At 59.7% G+C, this 22,994-nt stretch overlaps 3 protein-coding genes across 3 annotated transcripts in view; 1 reads left to right on the top strand and 2 right to left on the bottom strand.

Moving 5' to 3' along the window:
• Nucleotides 1-22,994, top strand: part of ASH2L (ASH2 like, histone lysine methyltransferase complex subunit) — a 370,425-nt gene that overhangs the window by 315,551 nt on the left and 31,880 nt on the right. The window lies entirely within an intron of this gene.
• Nucleotides 5,202-8,894, bottom strand: LOC126051604 (nucleoplasmin-like). Its single transcript, XM_049831053.1, has 7 exons — nt 8,859-8,894; nt 7,510-7,598; nt 6,363-6,535; nt 6,059-6,141; nt 5,846-5,965; nt 5,653-5,746; nt 5,202-5,290 (listed from the first exon to the last, which is right to left on the bottom strand). Exons 1-7 carry the CDS (start codon nt 8,892-8,894, stop codon nt 5,202-5,204), a joined length of 684 nt encoding a protein of 227 aa, XP_049687010.1.
• Nucleotides 10,013-12,385, bottom strand: ADRB3 (adrenoceptor beta 3). Its single transcript, XM_049831313.1, has 2 exons — nt 11,097-12,385; nt 10,013-10,052 (listed from the first exon to the last, which is right to left on the bottom strand). The coding sequence occupies exons 1-2, from the start codon at nt 12,383-12,385 to the stop codon at nt 10,013-10,015; spliced, it is 1,329 nt and encodes a 442-aa protein (XP_049687270.1).

Genomic DNA, 22,994 nt, shown 5'->3' with positions numbered 1-22,994 from the left:
AGCTTCGTCCTGCGGGGTCCTGGGGAGGGAAACGGAAAATCGGGCTCAGAAAAGGGGTGATGCTGGTGAGCAGTCCTGCATCGGGAGGGAGAAACAGCCCTGGGCTCAACAGCAATTACGGCTCGGGGGGGAAGAAGAGAAGGAGAAAAGCAGTGGGGCTGACCGTGAGCTTGGGGAAAGCACTTACCGAAACCTGCTCTCATCAACACCCCTTTAAACGAAGCATTTGCAGCAATCTTGCCTCTGCCCCAGCCCAGCCGGCGCGGAGGGGCAGCTGCTGGCAGAAGGAAAAGGGAAGCGGCAGCTGAGCCAGAAAATAGCTCCTAATGTTTCTGGAAATAACAAAGGACATTAATGGGTAAACGAATAAAGATGCTCTGCTACTTTTGCACTGCCTCAGCCTGCACCCCGCTCATCTATCCCTCTAAGGAGATTAACCAGGTTCTCCTAAAACACTAAGTCTGGCAGCAGCCGCTGCAATTCAGAGGGCTCAGACGAGATGTTTTCATGGACCCCCAGCACAGTCCTGCTGAAAGCAACACCAGGTTTTCATGTCATCAGCCATGAAGGGAATGGGATGGGGGACAAGGAGGAAATTCAGGGGCAAAAATTAGATCAGTCCTGGAAGACAGGTCCCTGCCTGCCTGGGCTGCTTCCCACTAGTAGCCAGGTCCTGCCAGGAGCCCCTCGTTGGCAGCCAGCCTCGGGGGAGTGGAGGCAGCACCTTTCCCATTCCCGGCACACAGTGCTCACTGCCAGACCCCCAGGACCCCCTGCCCAGCGCAGTCCTCTCTCCTGGGCTGCTCCCACATCCCCTGCCTCCCTCCTGCCCACCGAATCATCTCACCACCCTCTGCAATCCAATTTCCTGGGCTATTTCCATATATTACCTCCCACTCTTTCCCAGCACGGGATTTGCCACCCTGTTTATTTCTCTCTGTACCAGATATTATTTCACCCTTAAGCCCTCACACACCAGAGCTAGTAAGACCAAAGCCCACCCGGCAGGTTTTGGAAGTCCCCAGGGGAGCCAATGGAGAGCTGCACCCAGCCACCGTTTTGTATCTCAGCAGCCCCCCAAAAGCTCCATAGTCCAAATTTGCATTAACTGGGTTTTTAGATCAACTGCCATGCACCCTGCCTGCTTCACCTCACAAGTTTGCAAGGCACCCTGCTTCAAAGGATGCATTTGGAGACAGAAGAGGCGTTTCAGAATAAAGTCCCTCTTATCAAACATTTGCTGCTGAATCCGAAGCCGTGCAACCGCCTCCCCCCACAGCCAGCCCCGCTCTTTCATCTGCTCAGGGAAGGATTTTGCCAGCTGAGCATCAGCAGGTAAAAATCCCCCCGAAAATACGTTACCGTGCGCAGAAGCCTCCTCCTGACACACATCTCAGCCCCGCTCGCCTCCCTAAGCCAAGGGCCGCTTTTCCACGTGAAGCACCGGCAGCAAAGAATTAAGTTGTGCCACCCAGCAGCGATTAGCGGCAGCCGCCTTCCCACGGGGTGGGCAGGCTCCTGCTCAGGGGCTGCCCTGGGGATGCAGAGGGGAGCGGACACCCCCCTCATCCCAGTGCCCCTCTCACCTGCTGCCAGGGTGCAGTGAGACCATAGTGGGTTTTGTCCCTGCTCTGGGAGTGGGGCTGGATCCAGCCCTCCTGGCGAGGAGGGGGACCGGGACAAAATATTTTCAACGGGGGTAAGTTTTACTTAGTTTAGTTTATTGCAATTAATGCAAGCTTCCCATCCTTGGCATGGGTATTGAGACAAGCAAAAATGTAAATAATTAAAAGGTATTTGGGGAAATGCCTCCTCCTGCCCTTTCTGCCCCGCTCCGGACTCCTGAGATAGTGGGGTTCATACCAGCACTAGCCAGGCATGCACCCACACCAGCTGGGCACCCAAGGACATTGATGGGGTGCTCAGGTTTGCACTATTTAACCCCTCATGCAGTTAGTTGGGTGCTCATGAGTGAGCTGATGGGGTGCTCATGCATCGAACAATTGCCCACTTACGCACAAAATAAAAGGGCATTCCTGCATTTATTAATTGGAATTTGCTTGCACAAAAAGGCAGGAGAAGCTGCGACTTGCGCCCGCTGGAAGTGCAGGGACCAGCCCTGAGCAGGGGAAGGCACAAACATTTCTGCACAGGCAAAGCCTGGGGTGAGCCCCAGCTCTCTGGGGGGGGGTCTTGTAGAGCTCCCCTGGGCTTTGGGGTGTGACTGTGAACGTTGGGAGGGCATGCACCCAGCTGGAGCTATATGGTACCAGGTACCCAGCAAAGCCACCCCAAAACAGCTCCCAGCCCTACCAGGCTGCGATGCTGCGAGTTCTTGGGGCTGTGACTGACTCCCCGCTGATCCCAGGACCATCGTACCCATCGCCCTGTGCAAAGCCCACAAACTCCTAGGGAACTAATTAGCCTGAAAGAAATCTCTGAAGCAGCTTTTAGCCTGACAGGAGCATTTTCTGCATTAAAATGTCATTCTGACATGCCCGTTCTCTGCCAAAACTCATCTCAGTCCCAAAAGAGTCTTTAAGCCACCAGGCACCTGGAACTGACAGTCCTGCTTTTGTGTCACAGGCTGGCATCCATCCTGCATATGAATTCTACGAGGAGCTCAGGGCTGCCTCTTCCTTCCCGTAGCACGCAGAGCCCTGTCCTTCCCACGGGATGCTGGCTGCCACGTGCCACCCTCGCAGCAGGGTGACAAGGGGACATCCCTGCCACGGTGCAACAGAGCTCATTTTGGTGCCAGCTGGGTGGACACAGCACCGGCCACACGCAGCGTGCCCGGAGGCCGCATCCTGCACCGGTGCCCTCTGCGCCCGGCTGGGCAGGCGTGCAGCCCCACACCTGGCACGCTCTATTTGTGCCCGTTTTGTCTCCAGGACATTAAGGCTCCTCTATGAATTACCTGGCAGTTACCACGGCTATGCCAAAGCCTTCCAGGAGATGCTGCCACACAGGATGCAGGACAGGGCGAGCGTACCGCTGCCAGGGGCTGCGGGAAGGGAGACGAGGGTATCTCCCCCACGGCACCCACCCTTCCCACCGTTGGGTCTACACCGGCTCCAGCCACGGGCTGCGGCTCTCCAGGGTCCCACGCTGCGTTTGTGGCCGGGGCTGGGCACGCTGTCCTGCAGACCAGGCTCCAGCAAGGGGCTTGTGGCTGGTGTGGGGTGACAGTTCTGTCCCCACGCACCCACTGGCAAGCGCTGACAAGTCAGCCAGCACCACAGCGGCTGTTTGTGCACTTTGCTGACAGACACTTCCCTGACACTCACTGGGAGTTGAAGAGGCCACTGTGCAAATTCACTGCCGCTGACCTTAATCTGCTTCGCGTTTCTTTTCTTCCTGTATTTCTTTACAGGGCTTAATCTGCACCCAGCGAGACGTCTTAATGCGGCTGCTGGATCACACTGAGCTGCCGGCATTCAGTGAGCTTTCCAACTAGCAGCGTGTTTCATTCCGGCCTGAGGAATTAGGAGCAATGCATTCATCAGCCTTTATTCCTGTTCCTCCCCGGCTGGCACCCCTGCCTGTGCCCAGAGCCTACAGAACACCTCTGGGATGGGCAGTGGGGGGCTGCATTACCCCCAGGCTCACGCGGGACGCTCTGGCCCCCCACAAGGCACCTTCGACCCGATCAGCCCTGGCAGCAGCGTGCAAGCGAGAGCCCTCACCCCCCAGGCAATGCATTGTCACAGAGACAGGTCCCGGAGCTGATCCCAGTGGGGAAAATAAGCCAGAATCACCTGTTTCGATGAGAAATGCAATGGTTGCGGCTCTGATCCTCTCTCCAGAAGTAGCACACGCGGTCTTGTGTGCTGGGAGCGAGGCGAGGGCAGGGAAAAGCCAGATGAATTAATTCCTTATTATAGTTTTGCTGTCCCCACTCTTCCACCCCCAGAGCTTGGGGTTCTGCACCGCAGCAGCTTTCTGCTCCCCATCCCAGGGCACATCTCAAACCCGCGAGGCAGGGAAGGGGCTCGGGACGCACACTTGCCTTGCAGGAGGCGATGCCCGAGAAACCTCTTGCCAGGGTGAAGGCTGCATGTGATCACCCTGCGATCCTGTCCCCTTGTGTCCCTGAGGCCAGGGCCAGGCGCAGCCCACGCCAGCGGCTGACGTGCTGCCAGGCTGCAGCCCATCAGGGCTGGCAGCTGGTTTCACCCAGGCCCATCTCCTGCCTCTCCCAAGCCATTAGAGCGTGACGACAGCAATCTTCCCTCTGCACACCGATCAGCTCATCTCTGTGGCCTTTTCTATTATAAGTGGGGAAAATAAAGAGAGACCCGTGTGCTCCCTTCCCAGCCCACCCCGCTTGCAGATTCAGGGCTCCCCTTTAAAGTCAACCTCGCTGCCAGCTAATATCATGCATGTAATGGATTTGGGCAATTTTCTCAATTAGGAGTTTTGATTATATTATTTCAGCGGCTGCTTGTTCAGGGCGGCTTTTGGCTCCATTTCCGTGGGCTGCCACGAAGATGGCAACACAACTTAGTCCTGTTGATCCAAACAGATGATGGTCAGAGCGATTCCTACCGGAACAAAAGGACCATTAGAAGGGACCACACAGGATAACTGGTGCCAGGCACAAGCGCCTTGGCCTCAGAGCATCGTGTCCTCCCCCTGAAGAAGCAGCTGAGCTTATGTGGACACACCAGCCTCGAGCCAGAGCACGGTGCAGCCTTCCTCCTCCAGACATACTGAGGCTGGGAGATCCCCCGAGCCTCCTGTCCTGGCAGTGGGCAGGGGAGCAGGCAGCAGCAGGCAGCAGCCTACAGCTCCTCAGGGGCTGCTTGCTGGGACCCCCGGCCCCCCAGACCCACAGGTTTGTGGTGTGACCTGCCACATCGTGGCGATTGCACCCAAGAGGAGGCAGGGAACCGCTGGAGGCAGCGGGCGACAACAGGCTGGCGCAGGAGTACCAGAGCACAGTCCAGACTAACTCCAGGGTATTTGCACTTTCCCATGTTATTGCAATAAAAGGAAAAAAGAGCATTTCTAGGAGCATAGTAGGAATGGAGGGGGCAGGGAGAGGAGACAAGGGATGACATCCAAAGCCCAGACAGCTTGTGTCCCCCTCCAAAGATCTGTCCCATTCAAGGATCATCCTAGCACAGGTCCCCACCATCACCGTCATGCCGGCTCCACTCCCAGAGCTGCAAAGTCTTCTCTGAGTTGCAGCTATTCTACGATGCTCTAGCATCATCCTCATCACCTGTGTCTTCCTTTGAGCTTCTTCCTTCCTTGTGGGCTTCGTACTTGGCATCATCTTCCACTGGGGAGAGAGGATGCAGGGCTGCAGCAGGAGGGGGTGGCCCTGACCCACCGAGGGGAGGCAAAACCCCCCCAGCTGCAAACACAGCCAGCAATCCCACCCCACGCTGGGAATGGGAGCACAGACACCATCCCACCCCACAGCAGCAAAGGCAGAGCAGAAAGCTGGCTCAAAACATCATGTTGAGCCCACGAATGCAAACAAGCACTACTCTGCCCCCCAGAAGCAGTGTTCCCTCCGTCCCTGGGGCAAAGCAGCCCTGTTGAGGGCACCAGGTGCCACTAAAGCCACCACGGGACCCACGGGACCACCCCCAGTGCAGCCCCTAGCCCACACACTCGCCCTGGCCCCGCAGCACTCACGGGTGATGTGCTGCCCACTAAGGTAGACTGGTCCAGCTCCACACTTGAGCACGAAGGTGACGGGAGGGACAAGCTCCAGACCTTTGAGGCTGATCTGCAAAGAGTTGGAAGTCAGAGACCCCTGACCCCAGTCTGGGCTGAAATTATCACCCCACAGCCGGGGGCTGCATGCTGCGCGTTCAGCTGCCCTTACCATGGGGAGCACCGAGGTCCGCAGTGCCGCGATGGGCACCGGCTTGTGGTCTCCGTAGGTGTTTTTTGAATCAACGGCCACCACGTGCAGCTCATCCCTGGCCTCAGCCCCCAGGCAGATCTGCAGAGCCAAGCAGAGACCCCGTGGCAGGGAGCCCAGCTGCTGGGGCACGGGCTCGCTCTGACGGGCTCTTCGGCAAGCCTCGGATCTCACTGTTTTCAGCAGGACCAGATGCTCCAATAAGTCATCGTCCTCCTTCACCACACAGGTCCGGGTGCTCGTGTTCAGCTGGCAGCCTGCGGGAACACAGCATCGTCCGTGGACACGTGAGCTGCCCAAGCTGCGCAAGCCTTGAAAGCAAAGGGGAGGCTTTCCTGGGAGCACACTCCATGGGAAAGGGGGAAACATCCTTCATGCACACCCACCCCAGGTGCCGCAGGGCACAGCCACCGTCCCCCCCACAACCGCTCCTGCCTGCGGGTCCCACCAAAGCAGCCCAGGGCGTGCAGCTCCGTACCCCACAGGACAGCAACGGGCCTCTCCTCCGACAGTGAGCTGGAGAAGAAAGAAGAGGTGCTCATCCTCCACGGCAGATCCAACGGCGGCAGCAGGAACCAGCTCCTGCGAGACAACCACCAGAGAAAACAGCGTTCGGCTGCTCTGGAGTAGAAATACATGGAAGAAATGTGACTTCAGAGCACTGAGAGCAAACTCTCTGCTCCCAAAAGACCAGAGCTGGGGCAGCAGCATGCCAGCAGCTCACACCAGGACAGCACTTGGACCAGCATCCCTTCAGCGAGGATAGCATTGCTAGGTGAAGGATAAAAACACCTAGCTGCTTGTGCATCCCTAGGGAAAGCAAAAGACAGTTAAATGCCTTTACAGACAAAACCAGCTCTAAGAGGACGAGCAGCCTCCCTGCAGCAAGGGAGCACCGTAAGCAGCTCAGGGCAGTTGGTGCAACCCTCCCACACAGAGCAGTGTCGGCGAGCCAGAGGCTCTGAGAAGCATTTAGTATGAAAAGAACACTTGGAGGCCTCCAAACGCCACGCTAGCACCAAGGACTTGGTCAGCATCAGTGTTTAATCCAGCAGCACAACCCAGCACGGGGACTGGGGTGTCAGAGCGAGCTGCCCCCCTGCCCCACACACAGCAGCAGCCCCGGGGGACCACAGGACACATCCTTCCCCACACACTGCCCAGCAGCCCGCACCCAGCAAAGGAGAGCAGCACCGAGAGAGCAACAAGCACCAGCACCTGGCACCGGGTGCTAATAAAGAAAAGGGGGACACCGAGGGAGGTGCGGTTTGGGAATGCAATGCAGGTGCTTGGGGGGGGGGGGGGGGGGGGGAGGCAGGTGGCACCAATGCACCCACCACCCCCTCATCACTGCATACCCCCAGGAGGACCTACAGCAAAGAATTAAGCCTGAAGGCAGAAGCAGCTCCATTTGAGCAAACTTGATCATAGATTCATAGAATACCAGGTTGGAAGGGACTTCAAGAATCATCTGGTCCAAACTTTCTTGGCAAAAGCACAGGCTAGACAAGACGGCCCAGCAGCTTGATTGGAGACGAGGACGCCAGCCCTGTGAGCGGGACATGTAGAGACCCCGGATCCCCCTTCACCCCTGCCTGGGGCTTGCCGGTGGTTTGGGAAGTTACTCGTTAACACCGTGGCTCTTGGGGGGGTTAACAAACAACTCCTGGGCTGGTGTTGGACTGTGTCCCCTCAGTGGGTCACTGAGGGTACCCTGGGAAGGATGAGGCCATGGGGGGCTTGGGGGCACGCAGGACCTGCTTGTGCTCAGAGTCAGCTGCAGGGATCAGACACCGGTCTGGCAAGAGCCACCAAACCGACATCTGAAACTCTAAAATGGAAACAGTTGGCAAGAGCTTCATTTTTCTCTTTATTTAGCGATTTCACGCTTGCTGGGTAAAGCAAAACGCGCCAAGGGAGGATCCCAGCAGTGGAAACCCCCAGCACCCTGGTCCCTGGGGCTGCAGCCAGACCCTACAGACTCTATGTGGGAACTGGGACTTCCCCAGCACCAGGAGGTGGCACTGGGTGCTTCTGCATGGGCTCCCTGGCAGGGACACAGTGGCCAGTCGGGGCAGCTTGGGGGGCTGCGGGTGCGCGGGGTGCCCCAGTGCTTTGGGCATCATCCTGACACAGGGCTCTCTGCCTCTCCCAAGCAAATGTTCACTGCTTGTAAACTCCCAAGTTCACACTGGTAAAAAACTCCTGAATTACAGTGGGATGGCGGTGGTACTTTCTGGTGCATCCCCAGGCTGGCAAACCCCTGGGGGGCACAAAACTCCCTGCTGGGGCACAGGGCTGGCAGATGCTGTGCCAGACCCTGAGGAGGGATGGCCCTGCCTGCCAGGGAGCCCCGGCAGCATCAGGTTCTGTCTGCCCTTTCAGGGTGCGGGGAGACACGGCAGGGCTTGGGGCTGGCACCATGGCATGCCCAGAGCCTGGCTTTTCCCCACCTGCCCGCTCAGCAGGTCCCTGCCAGCCACAGCCCCAGGAGGGGGATGCACCCCCGAGCCTCCGGCAGCCCCTCGGGAAGAGCACATGGAAGAGCACATGGAAGGAGCATCCCTCTGCTGGGCACAGATTCGAAGGCATCGCAGAGTTTCGAAGGTTTATTTCACACAGAGGGTGGGGGGAGACAAAACAGTACAAAAACTTTACAGTCACCGTGACTTATTTACAACCAACATTATCCCCAAAGTCACTGCGTGGCAGCGTGGCGTGGGCACGGCCGCGAATGTGAGCGCCCATCTGTACACGCACCCCGAGCTCTGCTGGCACCGCGGCGTGCACGGAGGAGCCACTGCAGCATCTCAGGGCTGGACTGACCCTGCTGCCACCTCCCAATACGCTGGCAGTGCAAAAGGGTTTAAAGCAAGAGCTTAATCTCCCTGCCCTCACCCCACTGCCCCACGTACCCAGAGCAGCATGCAGGGGCCTCGGGATGAGAATCAGCCTTCTACAATGCTCTCCCCACCTGATCCCGCTGCTGCTGCTCCTCCACTTCATCCATCCACCCTCCCACCCCCGAACGGCACAGAAACATGGACATCTGCCCCAAACAGAGAGGGAGAAACAGAAGGAGATTTGACAAGAGCATAATTCACTTTTTTGTGCCCAGTCCCCCATGCTTGGAGCTCCCCTTGCTCCCTTGTGCTTTTCCTTTGCTAAAGGTATCGCTGGAGTTCCCGGGATCGCACCCAGCCCTGGGAATGCAGCCGCTGGGACAGGGATGGAGCGGAGATCCTGGAAAAGGCTTGTGCCTGCAGGAGGCTCTTCTCCCCTTCCCAAGGGGCTGTCCAAAACCCGGCCAAGGCTGGGACGACAAGGTTCTTCGAGAGAGCAGAGCCGCCAGCCACCGCACCCTGCCACCAGCCGTGCCAGAAAGCACCCCCAGGTGGGAGCTGGTCCCCTGGTCCACACGGCGAGCGCCGGCACGTCCCCGAGGCTGCGCTGCCTCTTGGCCAGCAGCGTGGGAGCTTTTTCCTAGCTGGTTCCAGCTCTCCAGCACCAACAGCATGGAGAAACCGGCTCCTCGGACCCTGCTGTGATTGCGAGTGTTCCCAAGGGATAGCCCCTCTCCTCTCCGGGTCAGCGCGTGCACCGGAGGGTCCTTCCAGCGCCATCGCCCCCAGCGCTGCTCCTCCGTCCACTTCGCGACACCCGGCCCTGCAAGAAGAGGGTGGGAGGTGACGCAGCATCACCCACCGGGCTCAAGCCTCACAGCCTGCATAGCGCCGGGGATGGGGACCCAAACCCACCGCCCAGGAGAAAGGGCAGCGGTAGGCACGGAAGGGGATCCAGGACTGGAGCCGGGCAAAAAAGCACCATGCATGAGGTCTGGAGCTCCAGGAGCACGTAAGCCAACGTGGCAGAAGCAGCCGCCCCGATGGGGGTTAAGCATCCCGGGGCAGGCAGGGAGGTGTCAGCAGATGGCCGGGCTGATGCCAGGCTCACGTGCCCGAAAGCAGGCAGCTGCCTGCGGGCTGGCCAAAGGCTGCGCTCCCCCAGGGAAGGCAGCGGCCAAAGCGGGCAGAGGAGACGCTGCGAGGGATGATCGCCCCGACACCGCTGCAGTGCCGGCCGAGGGGAAGGACACTCACTCTCTTCCCGGCTCTCGGCTGCTCCCAGTCAGATGGAAGGACCAGCTGGCATCTCTCTGCCGGAAAACCTTAAACAGGACAGCACAGTGCATGAAGAGCCCAGACTTTTCCCACTATTTACCATCCCGTGTTCCTAGCGTGGATAAATCCTTCCTCAGAACATGCAAGTTCAGAAAACACTTTCTGGCACCTCCTTCTGCACATCTCTGCTGACAGCAGCTCTGCCTGTGTGTGCTGGCAGGAACCTTTCCTGCCTTTGGGCATCAGGAGGGGTTTCAGACCAGAGAAAGCCAGTTAAAATCCACAGTAACCAGAATAATTCAAATTTTGTCATACTAATAAAAAACTCAGGGGGGGGGAAAAACCCACCCTGTAGTTTGCAGAAGGAGTTATAAACCCACGTAAGGGTGCAGGCAGCAGGCTGTCAGGGCAGAGCCACAGCACGGGCGTCCCTGCCAGCCCTCTGCCCTGGCATGGGGCTGCCAGCTACGGGAAGCCCATCTCCCATCCACAGGGCTGACAGCAGTGAGGGACAGAGGGTGAAGAAATAAATTTCCTTCCCAGATTTACACTCTGTCGGAGGGCAAAGTGACCCACAGATCCCAGGCTGGCAACAGTGGCCCCCAGCTGCCACACTGCGATGGGGGTGGGGGGTGTCCCACGTTTTCCTTCTTTAAAAGCAGAAAGTGGGAGTGGGGGGAGAAGGAGGGGAATCCCAGGCTTTGGGATGCATTCCTGTTTGGCAGGCTTGCTTCCCTATTCATCACCAGTGTTTTCTTTACCCAGGAACAGCAGACCCCATCCTGGCAGGCTGGGGTGTTCCCCGGGAAGGGACAAGGCAGGACTGGGCTGGGACCCCAGTTTTGCAGTCCAGTGGAGGGGCCAAGGTTTTAGGGGAACCTAAAGGCAGAGGGCAGTGATTCCCAGCCCCGCACCCCAGCAACTCTCCTGCGCACACCAGGGTCTGCCTGCCCTCCAGCTCCGGGGTCTGCCTGCCCTCCGGCTCCGTCCTGTGCCGTCAGACCACGGCCCCACCAGCGACAGCGCCCCTGGTCGCACCCCAAAGGGCTGGTCCCCCGGAGCCCCCCGAGCGAGTGCCTGCGGGTACTTACTCGTCAAGCTGCGAGCACAGCGTGGTCTGGGTGCCCTGTGGCCGGGACTCGCCCAGGGGCCGCTGCCGCTGGCCGCTGCCCTGGGACAGGCTGGTCTCCTCCATCCAGCTGCTGCAGCGGCTGCTGCTGCCCCGAGCCTCGGCGTCCTCCCCGGGGTGTCCGGGGGCTGCCGCCTTGCTGTCCTCCGAGGGTCCCTCCCGGGGGCTGAAGGCACAGGGGCAGCGCTGCAGATCCTGCGAGACGGCGTGGAGCCGGCGGTCTGCGCGGCGCGGGCAGCACAGCAGCTTGCGGAAGGCGCTTCTGAAGTCGGGGCTGCGGCAGTAGATGATGGGGTTGAAGGCTGAGTTGACGTAGCCCAGCCAGTTGAGGAAAAGGAAGAGCTGATCCGACACCAGTGTCCGGCAGAAGACCTTGATGATGTTGGCCACGAAGAAGGGCAGCCAGCAGAGCGTGAAGGTGCCCATGATGATGCCCAGGGTCTTGAGCGCCTTGTGCTCCTTGATAGCCAGCAGACGGGAGGGCCGTCTCCGCCGGCTGCTCCTGGAGCTGGGCCTGGGGGGCTCCTGCAGGAACCTCACCTTGTCCTTGCCGATGACCTGGACGTGCCGCGTGGCCACGGCGAAGACGCGGACGTAGACGAAGATCATGACGAGCAGGGGCACGTAGAAGGAGATGGTGGAGGAGATGATGGCGTAGGTCACGTTGGTGACAAAGTCGCAGCAGCGCGGGTCGTCGTAGCAGCGCACCGCCTGCTCGTCCGCCCCGTCCCGCCACCAGTGGTTCATGATGGGCAAGAAGGAGATGAAGGCGGAGATGGCCCACACCAGGCACACCACGGCCCGCGCCCTGCCTTTGGTCACCAGCGCCTCGTACTGCAGCGGCGACGTGATGGCGAGGTAGCGATCCACGGCGATGGCGCACAGCGTCTCGATGCTGGCCGTCACGCACAGCACGTCCAGCGAGGTCCACAACTCGCACGCCATCGTGCCGTAGGGCCAGTGGCCGCTCAGCAGGACGGTGGCCCCCGGCGGCACCACCAGCAAGCCCATGATGAGGTCGGCGCAAGCCAGCGAGGTGACGAAAACGTTGGTCATGGTCTGCAGCCGCGGCGTCTTGGCGATGGCCACGATCACCAGCAAGTTGCCGGCCACGATGACCAGCACGGTGAGGCTCAGGGCGGCCCCCACCACCCACTGCCGGCTCAGGCTGGCGGCCCCGCTGCAGTTGCCGCCGCCGCCCAGCGCTGCGGCCCCCCAGGCGCTGCCGTTGCCCGCGGGCGGGGGACTCATCTCCGCCGGCCTCGGTGGGAGAGGGGGGGGGGGGGGGGGGAGACACGGCTCCGGCACCCCCGACGTGCGCGGCCCCGCTCCCTCGGCCCGGAGCAGCCCTCGGGGCGGACCGGCGGGGCTGCGGCGGGGGCCGGGCTCCCCTCGGCGGCGCTCCCCGGACCGCTGCGGGGAGGAGGAGCCTTTAAAAGGAGCGGGGGCGGCCCCGGGCTGCCCCGCTCCGGACATCAATGAAAGAGGAGAGGGCTGCGGCACCGCCTTCCCCCCCCCCCCCCCCCCCCCAACAACCACCACCACCACCCCACCTCCGGCCGGGCGCCCTCCCGGCCCGCCCCGCTCCCTCCGGTAATCCGCACGGGGCGCCCCGGCCCCTCGAAGCGTACCCTTCCCCCGCCTCCCAGCCCCTCGCCCTGCGTTCCCGTCCCTCTCCCTGCGCCCCTCACCCTGCGCTCCAGCCCCTCTCCCTGCGCCCCTCACCCTGAGCTCCAGCCCCTCTCCCTGTGCTCTTCACCCTGCGCTCCAGCCCCTCTCCCTGCGCTCCAGCCCCTCTCCCTGCGTTCCCATCCCTCTCCCTGCGCCCCTCACCCTGAGCTCCAGCCCCTCTCCCTGCGCCCCTCACCCTGCGCTCCAGCCCCTCTCCCTGTGCTCTTCACCCTGCGCTCCAGCCCCTCTCCCTGCGCTCCAGCCCCTCTCCCTGCGCCCCTCACCCTGAGCTCCAGCCCCTCGCCCTGCGCCCCTCACCCTGCACTCCAGCCCCTCTCCCTGTGCTCTTCACCCTGCGCTCCAGCCCCTCTCCCTGCGCTCCAGCCCCTCTCCCTGCGCCCCTCACCCTGAGCTCCAGCCCCTCTCCCTGTGCTCTTCACCCTGTGCTCCAGCCCCTTGCTCTGCGCCCCTCACCCTGCACTCTGGCCCCTCACCGTGCTCTCCAGCCCCTCGCCCTGCGCTCCCGTTCCTCTCCCTGTGCCCCTCACCCTGTGCTCCAGCCCCTCAGGGTGCGCTCCAGCCCCTCAGGGTGCACTCCAGCCCCTCACCCTGCGTTCCCATCCCTCTCCCTGCACCCCTCACCGTGCGCTCCCGTCCCCCTCCTTGCGTCCCTCTCCCTGCGCCCCTCACCGTGCGCTCCAGCCCCTCGCCCTGCGTTCCCATCCCTCTCCTTGCGCCCCTCACCCTGTGCTCCAGCCCCTCGCCCCGCGTTCCCATCCCTCGCCCTGCGTTCCCATCCCTCGCCCTGCGCCCCTCACCCTGCACTCCCATCCCTTTCCCTGCACCCCTCACCCTGCGCTTCAGCCCCTCGCCCCGGTCCCACACCATCTGTCCTTGTTCTCCACGCACCCTGCACCACGCCATGCTCATCCCAGCCCCTCACCATGCACCCGGGTCCTTCTCTGTGCCCCCCTCACCCTGCATCCCTCCATTCCCTTTGCGCACCCCTCACCGAGTGCTCTGGTCCTTCTCCATGCACCTCAGCGTCTTGCCCTGCGTCCCTTGCTCTAAACCCCTCACGGTGCATCCCAGGACTTTGCTACGTGTCTCTTTCCGTACACCCCCCACTGTGCTCAGGCTCTCCTTGGGCAGGACAGGCTGTCCCTGGTGGGGACAACAGCCCTGTCCCCCCAACATCAGCAGAGGGATGACAAGATGACAGCCCCGCTCCAAAAGACAGCACCCAGAGCATCTCAGAGTCACCATTTCACTTCCACATTTATTGCCCAAAACTCCTTCCCAGCTGATGGAGGAGAACGGGCTGACCTTTGTTGCTCCCCCTCCTGAATTTGGGTGGGTGCTGGTGTTCTGGAGACCCCCACCCCCACTTCCTTCTCCACTCGCACATGGTGGCAGGGAGCCACCTTAGACTGGAAGGCACTGGGCTGCTCCAGAGCCCCAGCAGCCTCGGCCCCATCACTGCCCCCAGCTCCACTCCTCCTGAGGGCCCCTGGGCAGACTCCAGAGCGGGTAATTTTTTCACTATCAGCTATTTATACAAATACTGGAACTTCTAAGACAGGCGCTCTCCAAATATGGCATTTTGAAGTTTCAGCCAAATGGGGGAATGTTGACAAAGAGGAAAAAAATATGTGTAAAAAATTATCCAGTTGGCATTTCTTCCCATTCATGAGCTAGCAAAACAGAGCCCCATTTTTACAAGCTTGATCTTTACAAGATTGTTTTGGTTTTTCAAAGCAGTCAGATGAGGGCTTGATGCAACCCCTTTTAGCTCCCAGCTCTGGCATTAATTGCTGGCTTGGACCAAGCCCTGGACTTGCTATTTACAGCGCGATTTGTCCCTCCACTGGAACGGTGCACAGCACAAACAAGATGCGTAGAGGGAATTTGTCGTCTTTTCAATATCGCTGCACATGTAACTCCAGCGTGCATCAGCACACGGAGCCGCCGCTGGATTTTGTGCCGGAAAAGTAAAGCAAGAGCATCTGTGGGAATGTCCATGGGTAACGAGGGCGTTGGGCTTGGCTCCATGGATCTGGCAGAGACCCGGCACAGGGGCAGGATGCCCGACTGTTCCCAGCTCTGCCACCACCCTGCTGGGTGACCAGGGGCTGGTGGCTTCCCATCCTCGCCTCCGCTTTCCATCCTCATCTCTGCCTCCCCAGTTGCCCACTGTGTGCCCACCCGGCAGACCTGGGCTGTGTGCGGCTCCTGGGCACCGAAAGGGCTGCAGGACTCGGCCCGGGGGGGGTTTTACAGGGTATTCTCCTGCAGCCAGTCCTTCACGGCACCTTCAGACCGTCTCTGTGCCCTGGAGGGGATCTCCCACCGCATTCAAAGTGAGTAACAGACAGACGCTGCCCATGGCGGGACAAACAGCCAGGCTTTCTTGAGGTGCCAAAGCAGGCTTCCAAAACACCACTTCTGATGTCTTCTCTCTGGCACTTAAATGAGACTTTTCCTCCCACTCCCAGACAGGAGAACTCAGTGCTCTCCTCCCTTCCCAGGGAGCCAACCCGACTGGGGAAAGGAAGGGAGAGTCCCAGGCGTTTCATCAAGGCAGGGGAAGTAACGTGGCCCAGTATCTTTGTCCCAGTTTTACAGCTGGAAAAGCTGAAGCACAGAGATGCTGGGTCTCGCACAGCCCTGACCCCCATCCCTGCTGCTCTAGAGCCCCGACCCGAGCCCCCACGGTGCTGGAGACCCCAACTGCGCCTTCCAGCCCAGGGCTGTCACCAGGGAAAGCATCCTCTCCCCTTGCCCATCCCTGCCATGGGCCAGAACCACTGGCCCGGCTCTCTACCTGCACAGCCGCTGCTGCCACGGGCAGGGGGAGGCAGAGCCGGCCCCGGAGAGACCCTGCGGAAAAGTGCTGGCCAGCGGGTCAACTGGCTGTTTAGAAAACTCTGGGAAAATATGTTTATGCCATGAATCAGAGCAGCTCCTTTGGCTGTTGCTACAGAATAAACAATGGATATTTAAAAATACTTCTTTATACATAGAGAGAAAGTCAGGATGGATTAGGGAAGATCCCTACTTGGGGAGAGATGGGATGCAGGGGACAAGCAGTGCAGCTCTCCTTGCTGGATAGCACATGGAGTTCCTGGTGCCCACAGATGTGTTCGGAGAGAGGAAAGAGATGCCTGAGCTGGTCCCAGACACATCTGAGGGAGCACAGGGTCTGCCTGGCCACGGAGGTAGAGGTGTGAGGCAGCTCAAGTAGCAGCTACGGAGCCCTTTGCAGCGGGCGTTTAGCAGCTCCTGGAGGATGCCTCATCATGGGGCATTTTCCCCTGCAAACAGAGCCTAGCACCAGAGCAAGATGCCTGCAAGGTCCTGGATTCCTCCCAAGGCAATGCTGAGGGTGAGGGGGCTGCATACCATCCTGCAGCAACAGGCTCCCCCGTGCCCACCGATGCCCAGCACTGCCGCGGCAGCGAGTAGGAGCCATCCCTTAGACCAGGGGAGGATGGAGCAGTGCCAGCGTTTCTCCTGCAAGGAGCTCAAACACCCTTTTGTAGATTCCTGACGAAATAACGTGGGGTCATTTAGAGACAGCTGGACACAAGGCCACCTTTCTCCAGCTGGTGCACGAGCATAGCCCCCCAGGCAGGGCCAGGACAACCTGCTTTGGCTGGCACTGGCATCCTGAGCCTATGTAAGGTGTAAATCACCCTCCCCAGTCTTAACGTTTTTGCATGCTGGCACTCCAGCTTAAGTGGATGTAAAGTCCCTGCACTGTTTAATCCCTGTCCCACAGCCTTATCCACCCCAACCAGGCTGCATGCGCACAACCACCCTAATTAAGTGTTTCAGGTTCACACATACAGTTCCAGTTCTATTAATCGCTTTCACCGAGGGTGTGGGTGAGGCACGATCTGAGACATGTGAAGCAGATAAATCAGGGCCTGGCATTTAGCAGATAGAGGGGAGCTTGTGATGGCTGCAGGAGCTTGGCACATGCACGGTCTGGCTCCAGCCCGCTTAGGGGAAGGGCAATGCACCCCGAGAGATGACGTACTGGTGTCGGTCACACTGTCCGGGTGCAGCCTGCCTCGGAACTGCAGAGTGAGCCAGAGCTGCGGTGCTGACCCTCTCACCTGCAAACCTGAGAGCCGGACCTTGACCAAACCCAAGGTACCCCGGCGTGCCTGTGCAGATGTGCACTGGGACAACACTGTTCGAAGGAGGACGGATTATTTCTGTCTGCCCCAGAGACAAACCCAGCCTGGGCGAGCGGTGCACGAGCCTGTGTACGGGCAGCTGGCAGGGAGGAAGGCACCGGCTATCAGATCCCTGCCCAAGCTCCCATGACCTGCCACCTCAGATATTAAGCACAGTTTTAATCCTCTATCCCTCATGTTCAATTCATAATTGCATCTGTGAGCTCACCAAAGCTGGCTGGGCCCCAAGAGGGCAGGCAGGCACCGAGGAGGGGCTGAGGCTCGATGGGAGGAGAGGAGAGACCGGGCAGTGACGGGCAAGCGCCAGCTTTGCCTCCCAGCATCATTAAACGCAGCACATTCAGACTCTGCCAAGGCTGAGCCAGGCTGATGCCACACTAGGATAAAACAAAAGCTTTTTATAGCTGGGAATTCTTGCTCTCTCCCCCGGCATGCTGTTTGCGTACTTGCCATTACAGAACAAGTGATAAAAACCAGCACACGGCAGGAGTCACAGCAGCATTGCTGCTCACTGCCATCACCGCTGCAGGCACACCGACGGCAGGGACGTGGGCATTCCCCTGCCCCCGGACCCTCACTGCTCTCCCCTTTGGTTCAGCCTTCCTCAGCTTCCCCATTGCAGCAGAGGGTCAGAAAGCAAACCCAGCGCAGCCAGGCAATTGTACTGAAACCATCAACAGAGCATTTGAGGGGTTTTACCTGTCCATCCCCAGCCCTTCCCTGGAACGTGGGTGCAGGGAACGGAGCAGGGGAGAGGCACTACCGCAGCCAGAGAGATGCAGCTCAGCTTTGCATCAGTAAGAGACCGTGCCAGAGTCCCTCTTGAGCCAGGCTTGTGTTGCAAAGCATTGCTTGTGCATAGGATTCCGAGCCAGAGCTGTGCTGGCACAAGTCCCCAGCCCAGAGCAAAGGGCGAGGGCAGCTGGAGAGGTTCACCACCACAGCCTGGGAGAACCGCAAACCCCCGCACCTCTGGGATGGGCGCTGTACCCCTACAGCCTTGTCAGCACTCATTCCCCCACCAGGTTTCCAAAAAGCATTTTCCCAAGAAACCACACACACTCTAGAAACGTGACAGCACCCTTCCTCCTGGCTCACGTGCCCCAGCCTAGCCAGAGCAGCCCGAGCGACCACTAAAGCCCTCAAGAACATTGAGGTATGATTTACTTACGCAAACTCTCTGGGGAAGCACCCAGGCAGGTACAGGGCAGCAGGCTCAGGCTCTGCAGGCAGGACTAACACCGCTGCGAACTTTCCCTGCACAGCACCGAAGTCCCACCAGCCCAGGACCCCGCAGCTTCCCCCCCATCCCCATCTGCACAAGGGCTCTGAGCAAGCCCTGCCCAGAGACCCCACAGACCCACATCACCCTGCAATGCTACGTGGGGCTGACGAGACATCCCCTCTGCAGCAAACCCACTCGGGCTCAGAACCGTCCACAGCACAAAGCCACACACCCTACCAGTACCTGCACCAGTACCCACCATACTGTCCGCTGCCACCAAGGTCTCACCACCTCCCCAGCCTCTTTTTTTTCCTCCCTCCCTAATTCCTAAATGCCTCCCAAGTGGAGGGGGCTGCATTCCAGTTCAGCATTAACCCCCTCTTGCTGGGCGGGCTGGCACAGCCAAGGGGTGACATGGAGCTGTCCTGGCTGCAGGGAAGACCCTGCCCACCCACCCAGGGCCACGGGGGACACCTGGGGACAGCACAGGAGGTCGGTGAGGACCATGTGATGCTCTACCCTCTGCTTGAGCAAGAGCTGCTCAAGGAGCATCATTTTACCCCAAATCCCCTTGGCCGCCTGGTGCGGCACGGGGCGGGAGCCTGGGATTCGGCAGGGTGGGCACGGGGCCAGGCCAGGCACTGGGCTTTTGGCAATGGGTCCTGCTCTGCCTTTAATGTCCACAGCGGTAATTAGTCTGGGGTTCTCCACACTGAGACTTTAGGAATAGTTTCCATATCAGATTCACAAATCTTGCTTTGAAGTTGTTTGGGATTATCTGTCATCATGTTTCCTTGTCAGCACATAAACACTCTGTGATGAAGCTTTAACCCGCTGGGTACTGCCTGTCCCAGGAAGGCTGGAGGAAGCTCTACATAAACTCTCGGCTCTATATAAACTCTCCTCCCCTGGTAAATGCAGCCGCAGCTCTGAGAGCCCTAGCATCGTGTCAGCTGGGGCTCAGGCACAGGCAGTGGCAGGAAGGCAAAAATTCTCTGTGTCAGAACAATTAAAAAAAAAGAAATATGTGCAGGGCAGCATATATATCACCTTTACGGGGGTTTAAGCGAAGTTTGTGCTTTGCCTCTGAGGCAGCTTATAACCCATCACACGTCTCGTAACTCATTTGACCTGGCTGCCACCCTAGCACAGTCTCCGCGGCAGCCCACGGCAGAGCACGGGGGTAATCCTGGTTCCCCGGCCGGCACACGCGCCCCGGCACTGCCATCCCGGCTCAGGGCAAGCCCTGCTTCCCGCAGCAGTGGGCACGGGAGCATCCCGGCAGGCTCCGAGCTCCTCCGTGTTTGGGAGGGCGAGCAGCCATCTCACACGCTCACATCCTGTTTTCCAAGCGAAGCTCCTGGGAGTAAATGCATCGATAATGATGAAAGAGGCAGAGTGTACCCTGGGTACCGAGAAGGTCAAAGCCCGCTGCTGGCTGCCTGCGCAGGCAGGGCTGAGGTCACTCGATTTGCTGTTTATTAGCCCGTTCCCACAGTGTTTTGCTCTACGGACATACGGTTTTGGTGGAGGGAGCCGTGGTGCCCTCCGGGACGAAGGATGGGGCTGGGCAGGGCTGGTGGGATTCCTTTTCCTCGCCTGGGGGTGGCTTTTGGGGGGACAGACAGGGCTGGAGGGGTGGGAAACTTCACACGGTGAATGCAGCTTGTTACCCCCTGCAGTGGTGAGCAGCATCGTTTCCCACCGGAGAGGAGATGGAGGCACGGATCTCGCTGCTGAGGCGGATCGTGTCCTGCCCAGAGTGGGCAGCCCCGAGGCCGGGCACGGCCGCTCGCCATCCTGGGGCTGCGGCTCTTCCCGAGGCTACGGCAGCGTTGTGAGAATTAGGGAAAGGGGCATCAAGATCCTGAAACCCAGCCAGTGTCAAAGGCTACACTAAAGCAATCTCAGGTCCTTCTCCTGCCCCCCAAATCCCTGTGCAATTATGTTTTTAGATTTAAAAAAAAAAACAAATCATAATAAAGTTGTTTTCTTTCCCATGTTGCTGTGAGGAAAGCCTGCAGCAAGAGCAATGCCTGCAGGCAGTTATTCCCAGTTTCTGACATTTTTAACACACCTCGCAGCAGGACTTTGTTTCCGACATTTCCCATCTCCCTCCATCCGCAGGTACTTGGAGAAGTGAGAGTCCTTGTGCTGCCGCCGGGATCTGCAAAGGTTTTACAGATGTTTTCACAACTCATACTCCAACGTTTCTGGTTTTCCTGCAGCTATTGCTAAAGAAAAATGGGGTGGGAGGGAAGGAGGGAGAAGTTTGCAATAACATTGGTACCGATTTCACAAAAAGTGTGGAAACTGTCGTGAAAAAACGTCAGCAACAAAAACAATATCTGAGAGTAGCTGTGCTTTCAGGCAAAGATTACCGAGGAAGAGAGGACCATCCCGACAGTGGTTTTCCCCAGCTCTGCCCCTGGCCGCAGGGCAGGAGGGTGAGGGTGCAGCCCCGCTTTGGGGAGAGAAGCGTGTTTTGGGCGAAGCCGGGCAGGGATGGAGGCCTCCTGAGGGGAGGGAGCGAGCGTCAGCAGCCCCAAACGGAGCTGCCTGCCAGCCCGGCCACGGCCACAGGACACCGGCCAAACCGACACGTGCCACCTCGGTGTCAGACCCCCATGGCTAACTCCCGCAGAGCATCCCCCTGCCCCTCCTTTGCCCCCTTCCCTGCCCCGGCACCATCCGCTGAAGCTTCCAGCTGTCCCCCCATCGCCTAACGGCAATCCCTGCTTCCCAGCACCCCGGTCCCCTCCTGGGCCTGACCCTGCACCCATCGTGCCCACGCAAGGGCTGGCCCCTGCTTGCGCACCCCCTGGGCTGCGTTTGCTTCCAGCCCGTGATGTTTGCAGGGTGGAAAAACAAAAACAACAACAACAACAACAACAACAAGGAGAAGGAGGTCAGGCGCTTCCCCTCCAGCTCTGGCCGTGGCCACTGCGGTGACTCCCATGCCATGGTGGTTATTTTTAACCCATACATTCCTCCTGCCTCCCTGGCATTTCTCAGAAACCTCCTTCTTGAGGTTGCATATGGGGAAAAGGTTCCTTCCCCTCAGACTGCATCCCAAAGCTCAAGTCCAGGTGCTGGGAGAAGCGGCTGTCCCTGCACCTTGTCCCCGCACCCAGCCCACCGGGATGGAGAACCCCAGGGCGGCGAGGGGGTCCGGGTCCCTCTGGCCCCCCCCAGGCAGGTGAAACTCCCTCCCCTGGACTGGGAGCTGAGCAAGATTTCACAGCTCCAGGTGCCCTCTTCACTGCCCAGAACCGCCTTTCACAGCCTGTCTCTCTCCCAGCCTGGCTCCAGCACCCACAGCACCTTCAGCCCAGCCGTTTCCCTTGGCATGCCGCGCAGGTGGGTGTTTCCATCGGCACATAGTTCACATCACACTCAGAGCTCAGCTTTTGCGCTTAAGCAAGAAGCACTGCGAACAGCTTGTTGTTCGGTCACTCCGGCGTGCTTTAGACGGGGAGAGACGAGAAGATGAACGAGGAGGTCCCGCGCCTGCCACGAAAGCACTGGGGGATGCGGTGGGAGCCAGGAGGAGGAGGAGGAGACAGAAGCTAAGCCGGTTTCCAAACCTTGAAGACAGAACCCGCACTAGGCAGCTCAACCTCACCTCCTGCAGCAGACCTGCCTGCATCCCGGTTCATACGGGATTCGGCACAGCCACGGGGCAGGCGGGCTGCTGAGGGCACGTTACTCCCAGTGCAGGCAGGGAATGAAAACCTTGCCCTATCCAGGCATTTCTGTGGATGTGAAGGGCAGCGGTGGCTTGCCCGGGCAGGGCAGGGTGTTGTAAGAGCGGGGAGCTTGCCAGGAGGAGCTGCCGGGCTGGCAAAGGGACCGAGCCCCTCCGAGGTCAGGAAAGGTCGAGTGAATATTTTTTTCCCAACTGGCACATGGGCCTTTTGGCTCCCAGAAGTGACTTGAAGCGTGAGCAAGGGCAGCGAGAGGACTCCGGGTGCTGGGACCCCAGGGCCGGGGTGGCTGCGCAGGGACCTGTGTCCTCTCCGTAGCCTGCCCAACCGCACTGCCTCTTGCCTGCTTCTGCCCCAGGGAAGTGCGCAGGATCCGTACCGAAGGGCAGGCAGATTGCTCAGGAATACTTTCCGTCTCCAGGCCAGTTTCCAGCCCCATCTACGGAGCAGGCTGGAGCCAAATGACACATGGCAGAGGGATGCCGGGTGCCGTGCAAAGGGCACAGATGTCAGCTTGCGGCCGACGGGCAAAGGCTTCCCTCCCAACCCAGAGATGCATCCCAGGAGTCTGACTCAGTGCCATCTGCTCTCCCTGCTCTGTTTTTCCCCTGCAGTCATTTCTGCCAGTCTTTCCCCCTGCAAGCAGCTGGAGAGCCCCAGTTCCCAGTGCAGGAGAGTCCCTGCAGCCCCTCGGTCTGGGGCAGAGCTTGGTGCGGGTGCGAGCAGAACCGGTGTCTTGTGCGAGAAACTGGTGGCAAGCGTGCCCATGCTGTGCCAGCCCACAGGGACGTCCCCACCTCTGCCAAATTTCCTTTGCAAAAGCATGAACCGGGCCGCTGCGACATGTCCCACAGGTGCGTTTTGGGGTGCTGAACGCCCCCAGCAAGTTCCAGTCCTGACCCGTGCCCAGGGGACAGGGACACTGGGGGCCACGGTCCTGCCGAGCTCTGGCGAGGGTTTTCCTGCCCGAGCGCTGCGGTCAGGGCGGAGGGCAGGATGGATTTGTTTACCAGGGGCAACTTTTATCTGCACAAACAGCCCTTGGGCGGGCA

This window comes from Accipiter gentilis, chromosome 28 (genome assembly GCF_929443795.1).
Source record: "Accipiter gentilis chromosome 28, bAccGen1.1, whole genome shotgun sequence".
In the NCBI taxonomy this organism is placed as follows: domain Eukaryota; kingdom Metazoa; phylum Chordata; class Aves; order Accipitriformes; family Accipitridae; genus Astur; species Astur gentilis.
This window is presented reverse-complemented; position numbering and strand designations above follow the sequence as displayed.

Coding starts and splice junctions, on each gene's coding strand:
- LOC126051604 (XM_049831053.1), bottom strand. CDS start 8,894: ATGGATGAAGTGGAGGAGCAGCAGCAGCGGGATCAG. Junction 7,599..8,858: donor AGCAGCAGCAGCGGGATCAG/GTGGGGAGAGCA, acceptor CATCCTTCCCAG/GGTACCCTCAGTGACCCACT. Junction 6,536..7,509: donor AAGAGCCACGGTGTTAACGA/GTAACTTCCCAA, acceptor AGTGCTCTGAAG/TCACATTTCTTCCATGTATT.
- ADRB3 (XM_049831313.1), bottom strand. CDS start 12,385: ATGAGTCCCCCGCCCGCGGGCAACGGCAGCGCCTGGGGGGCCGCAGCG. Junction 10,053..11,096: donor CTGTGCTCGCAGCTTGACGA/GTAAGTACCCGC, acceptor GTCCTGTTTAAG/GTTTTCCGGCAGAGAGATGC.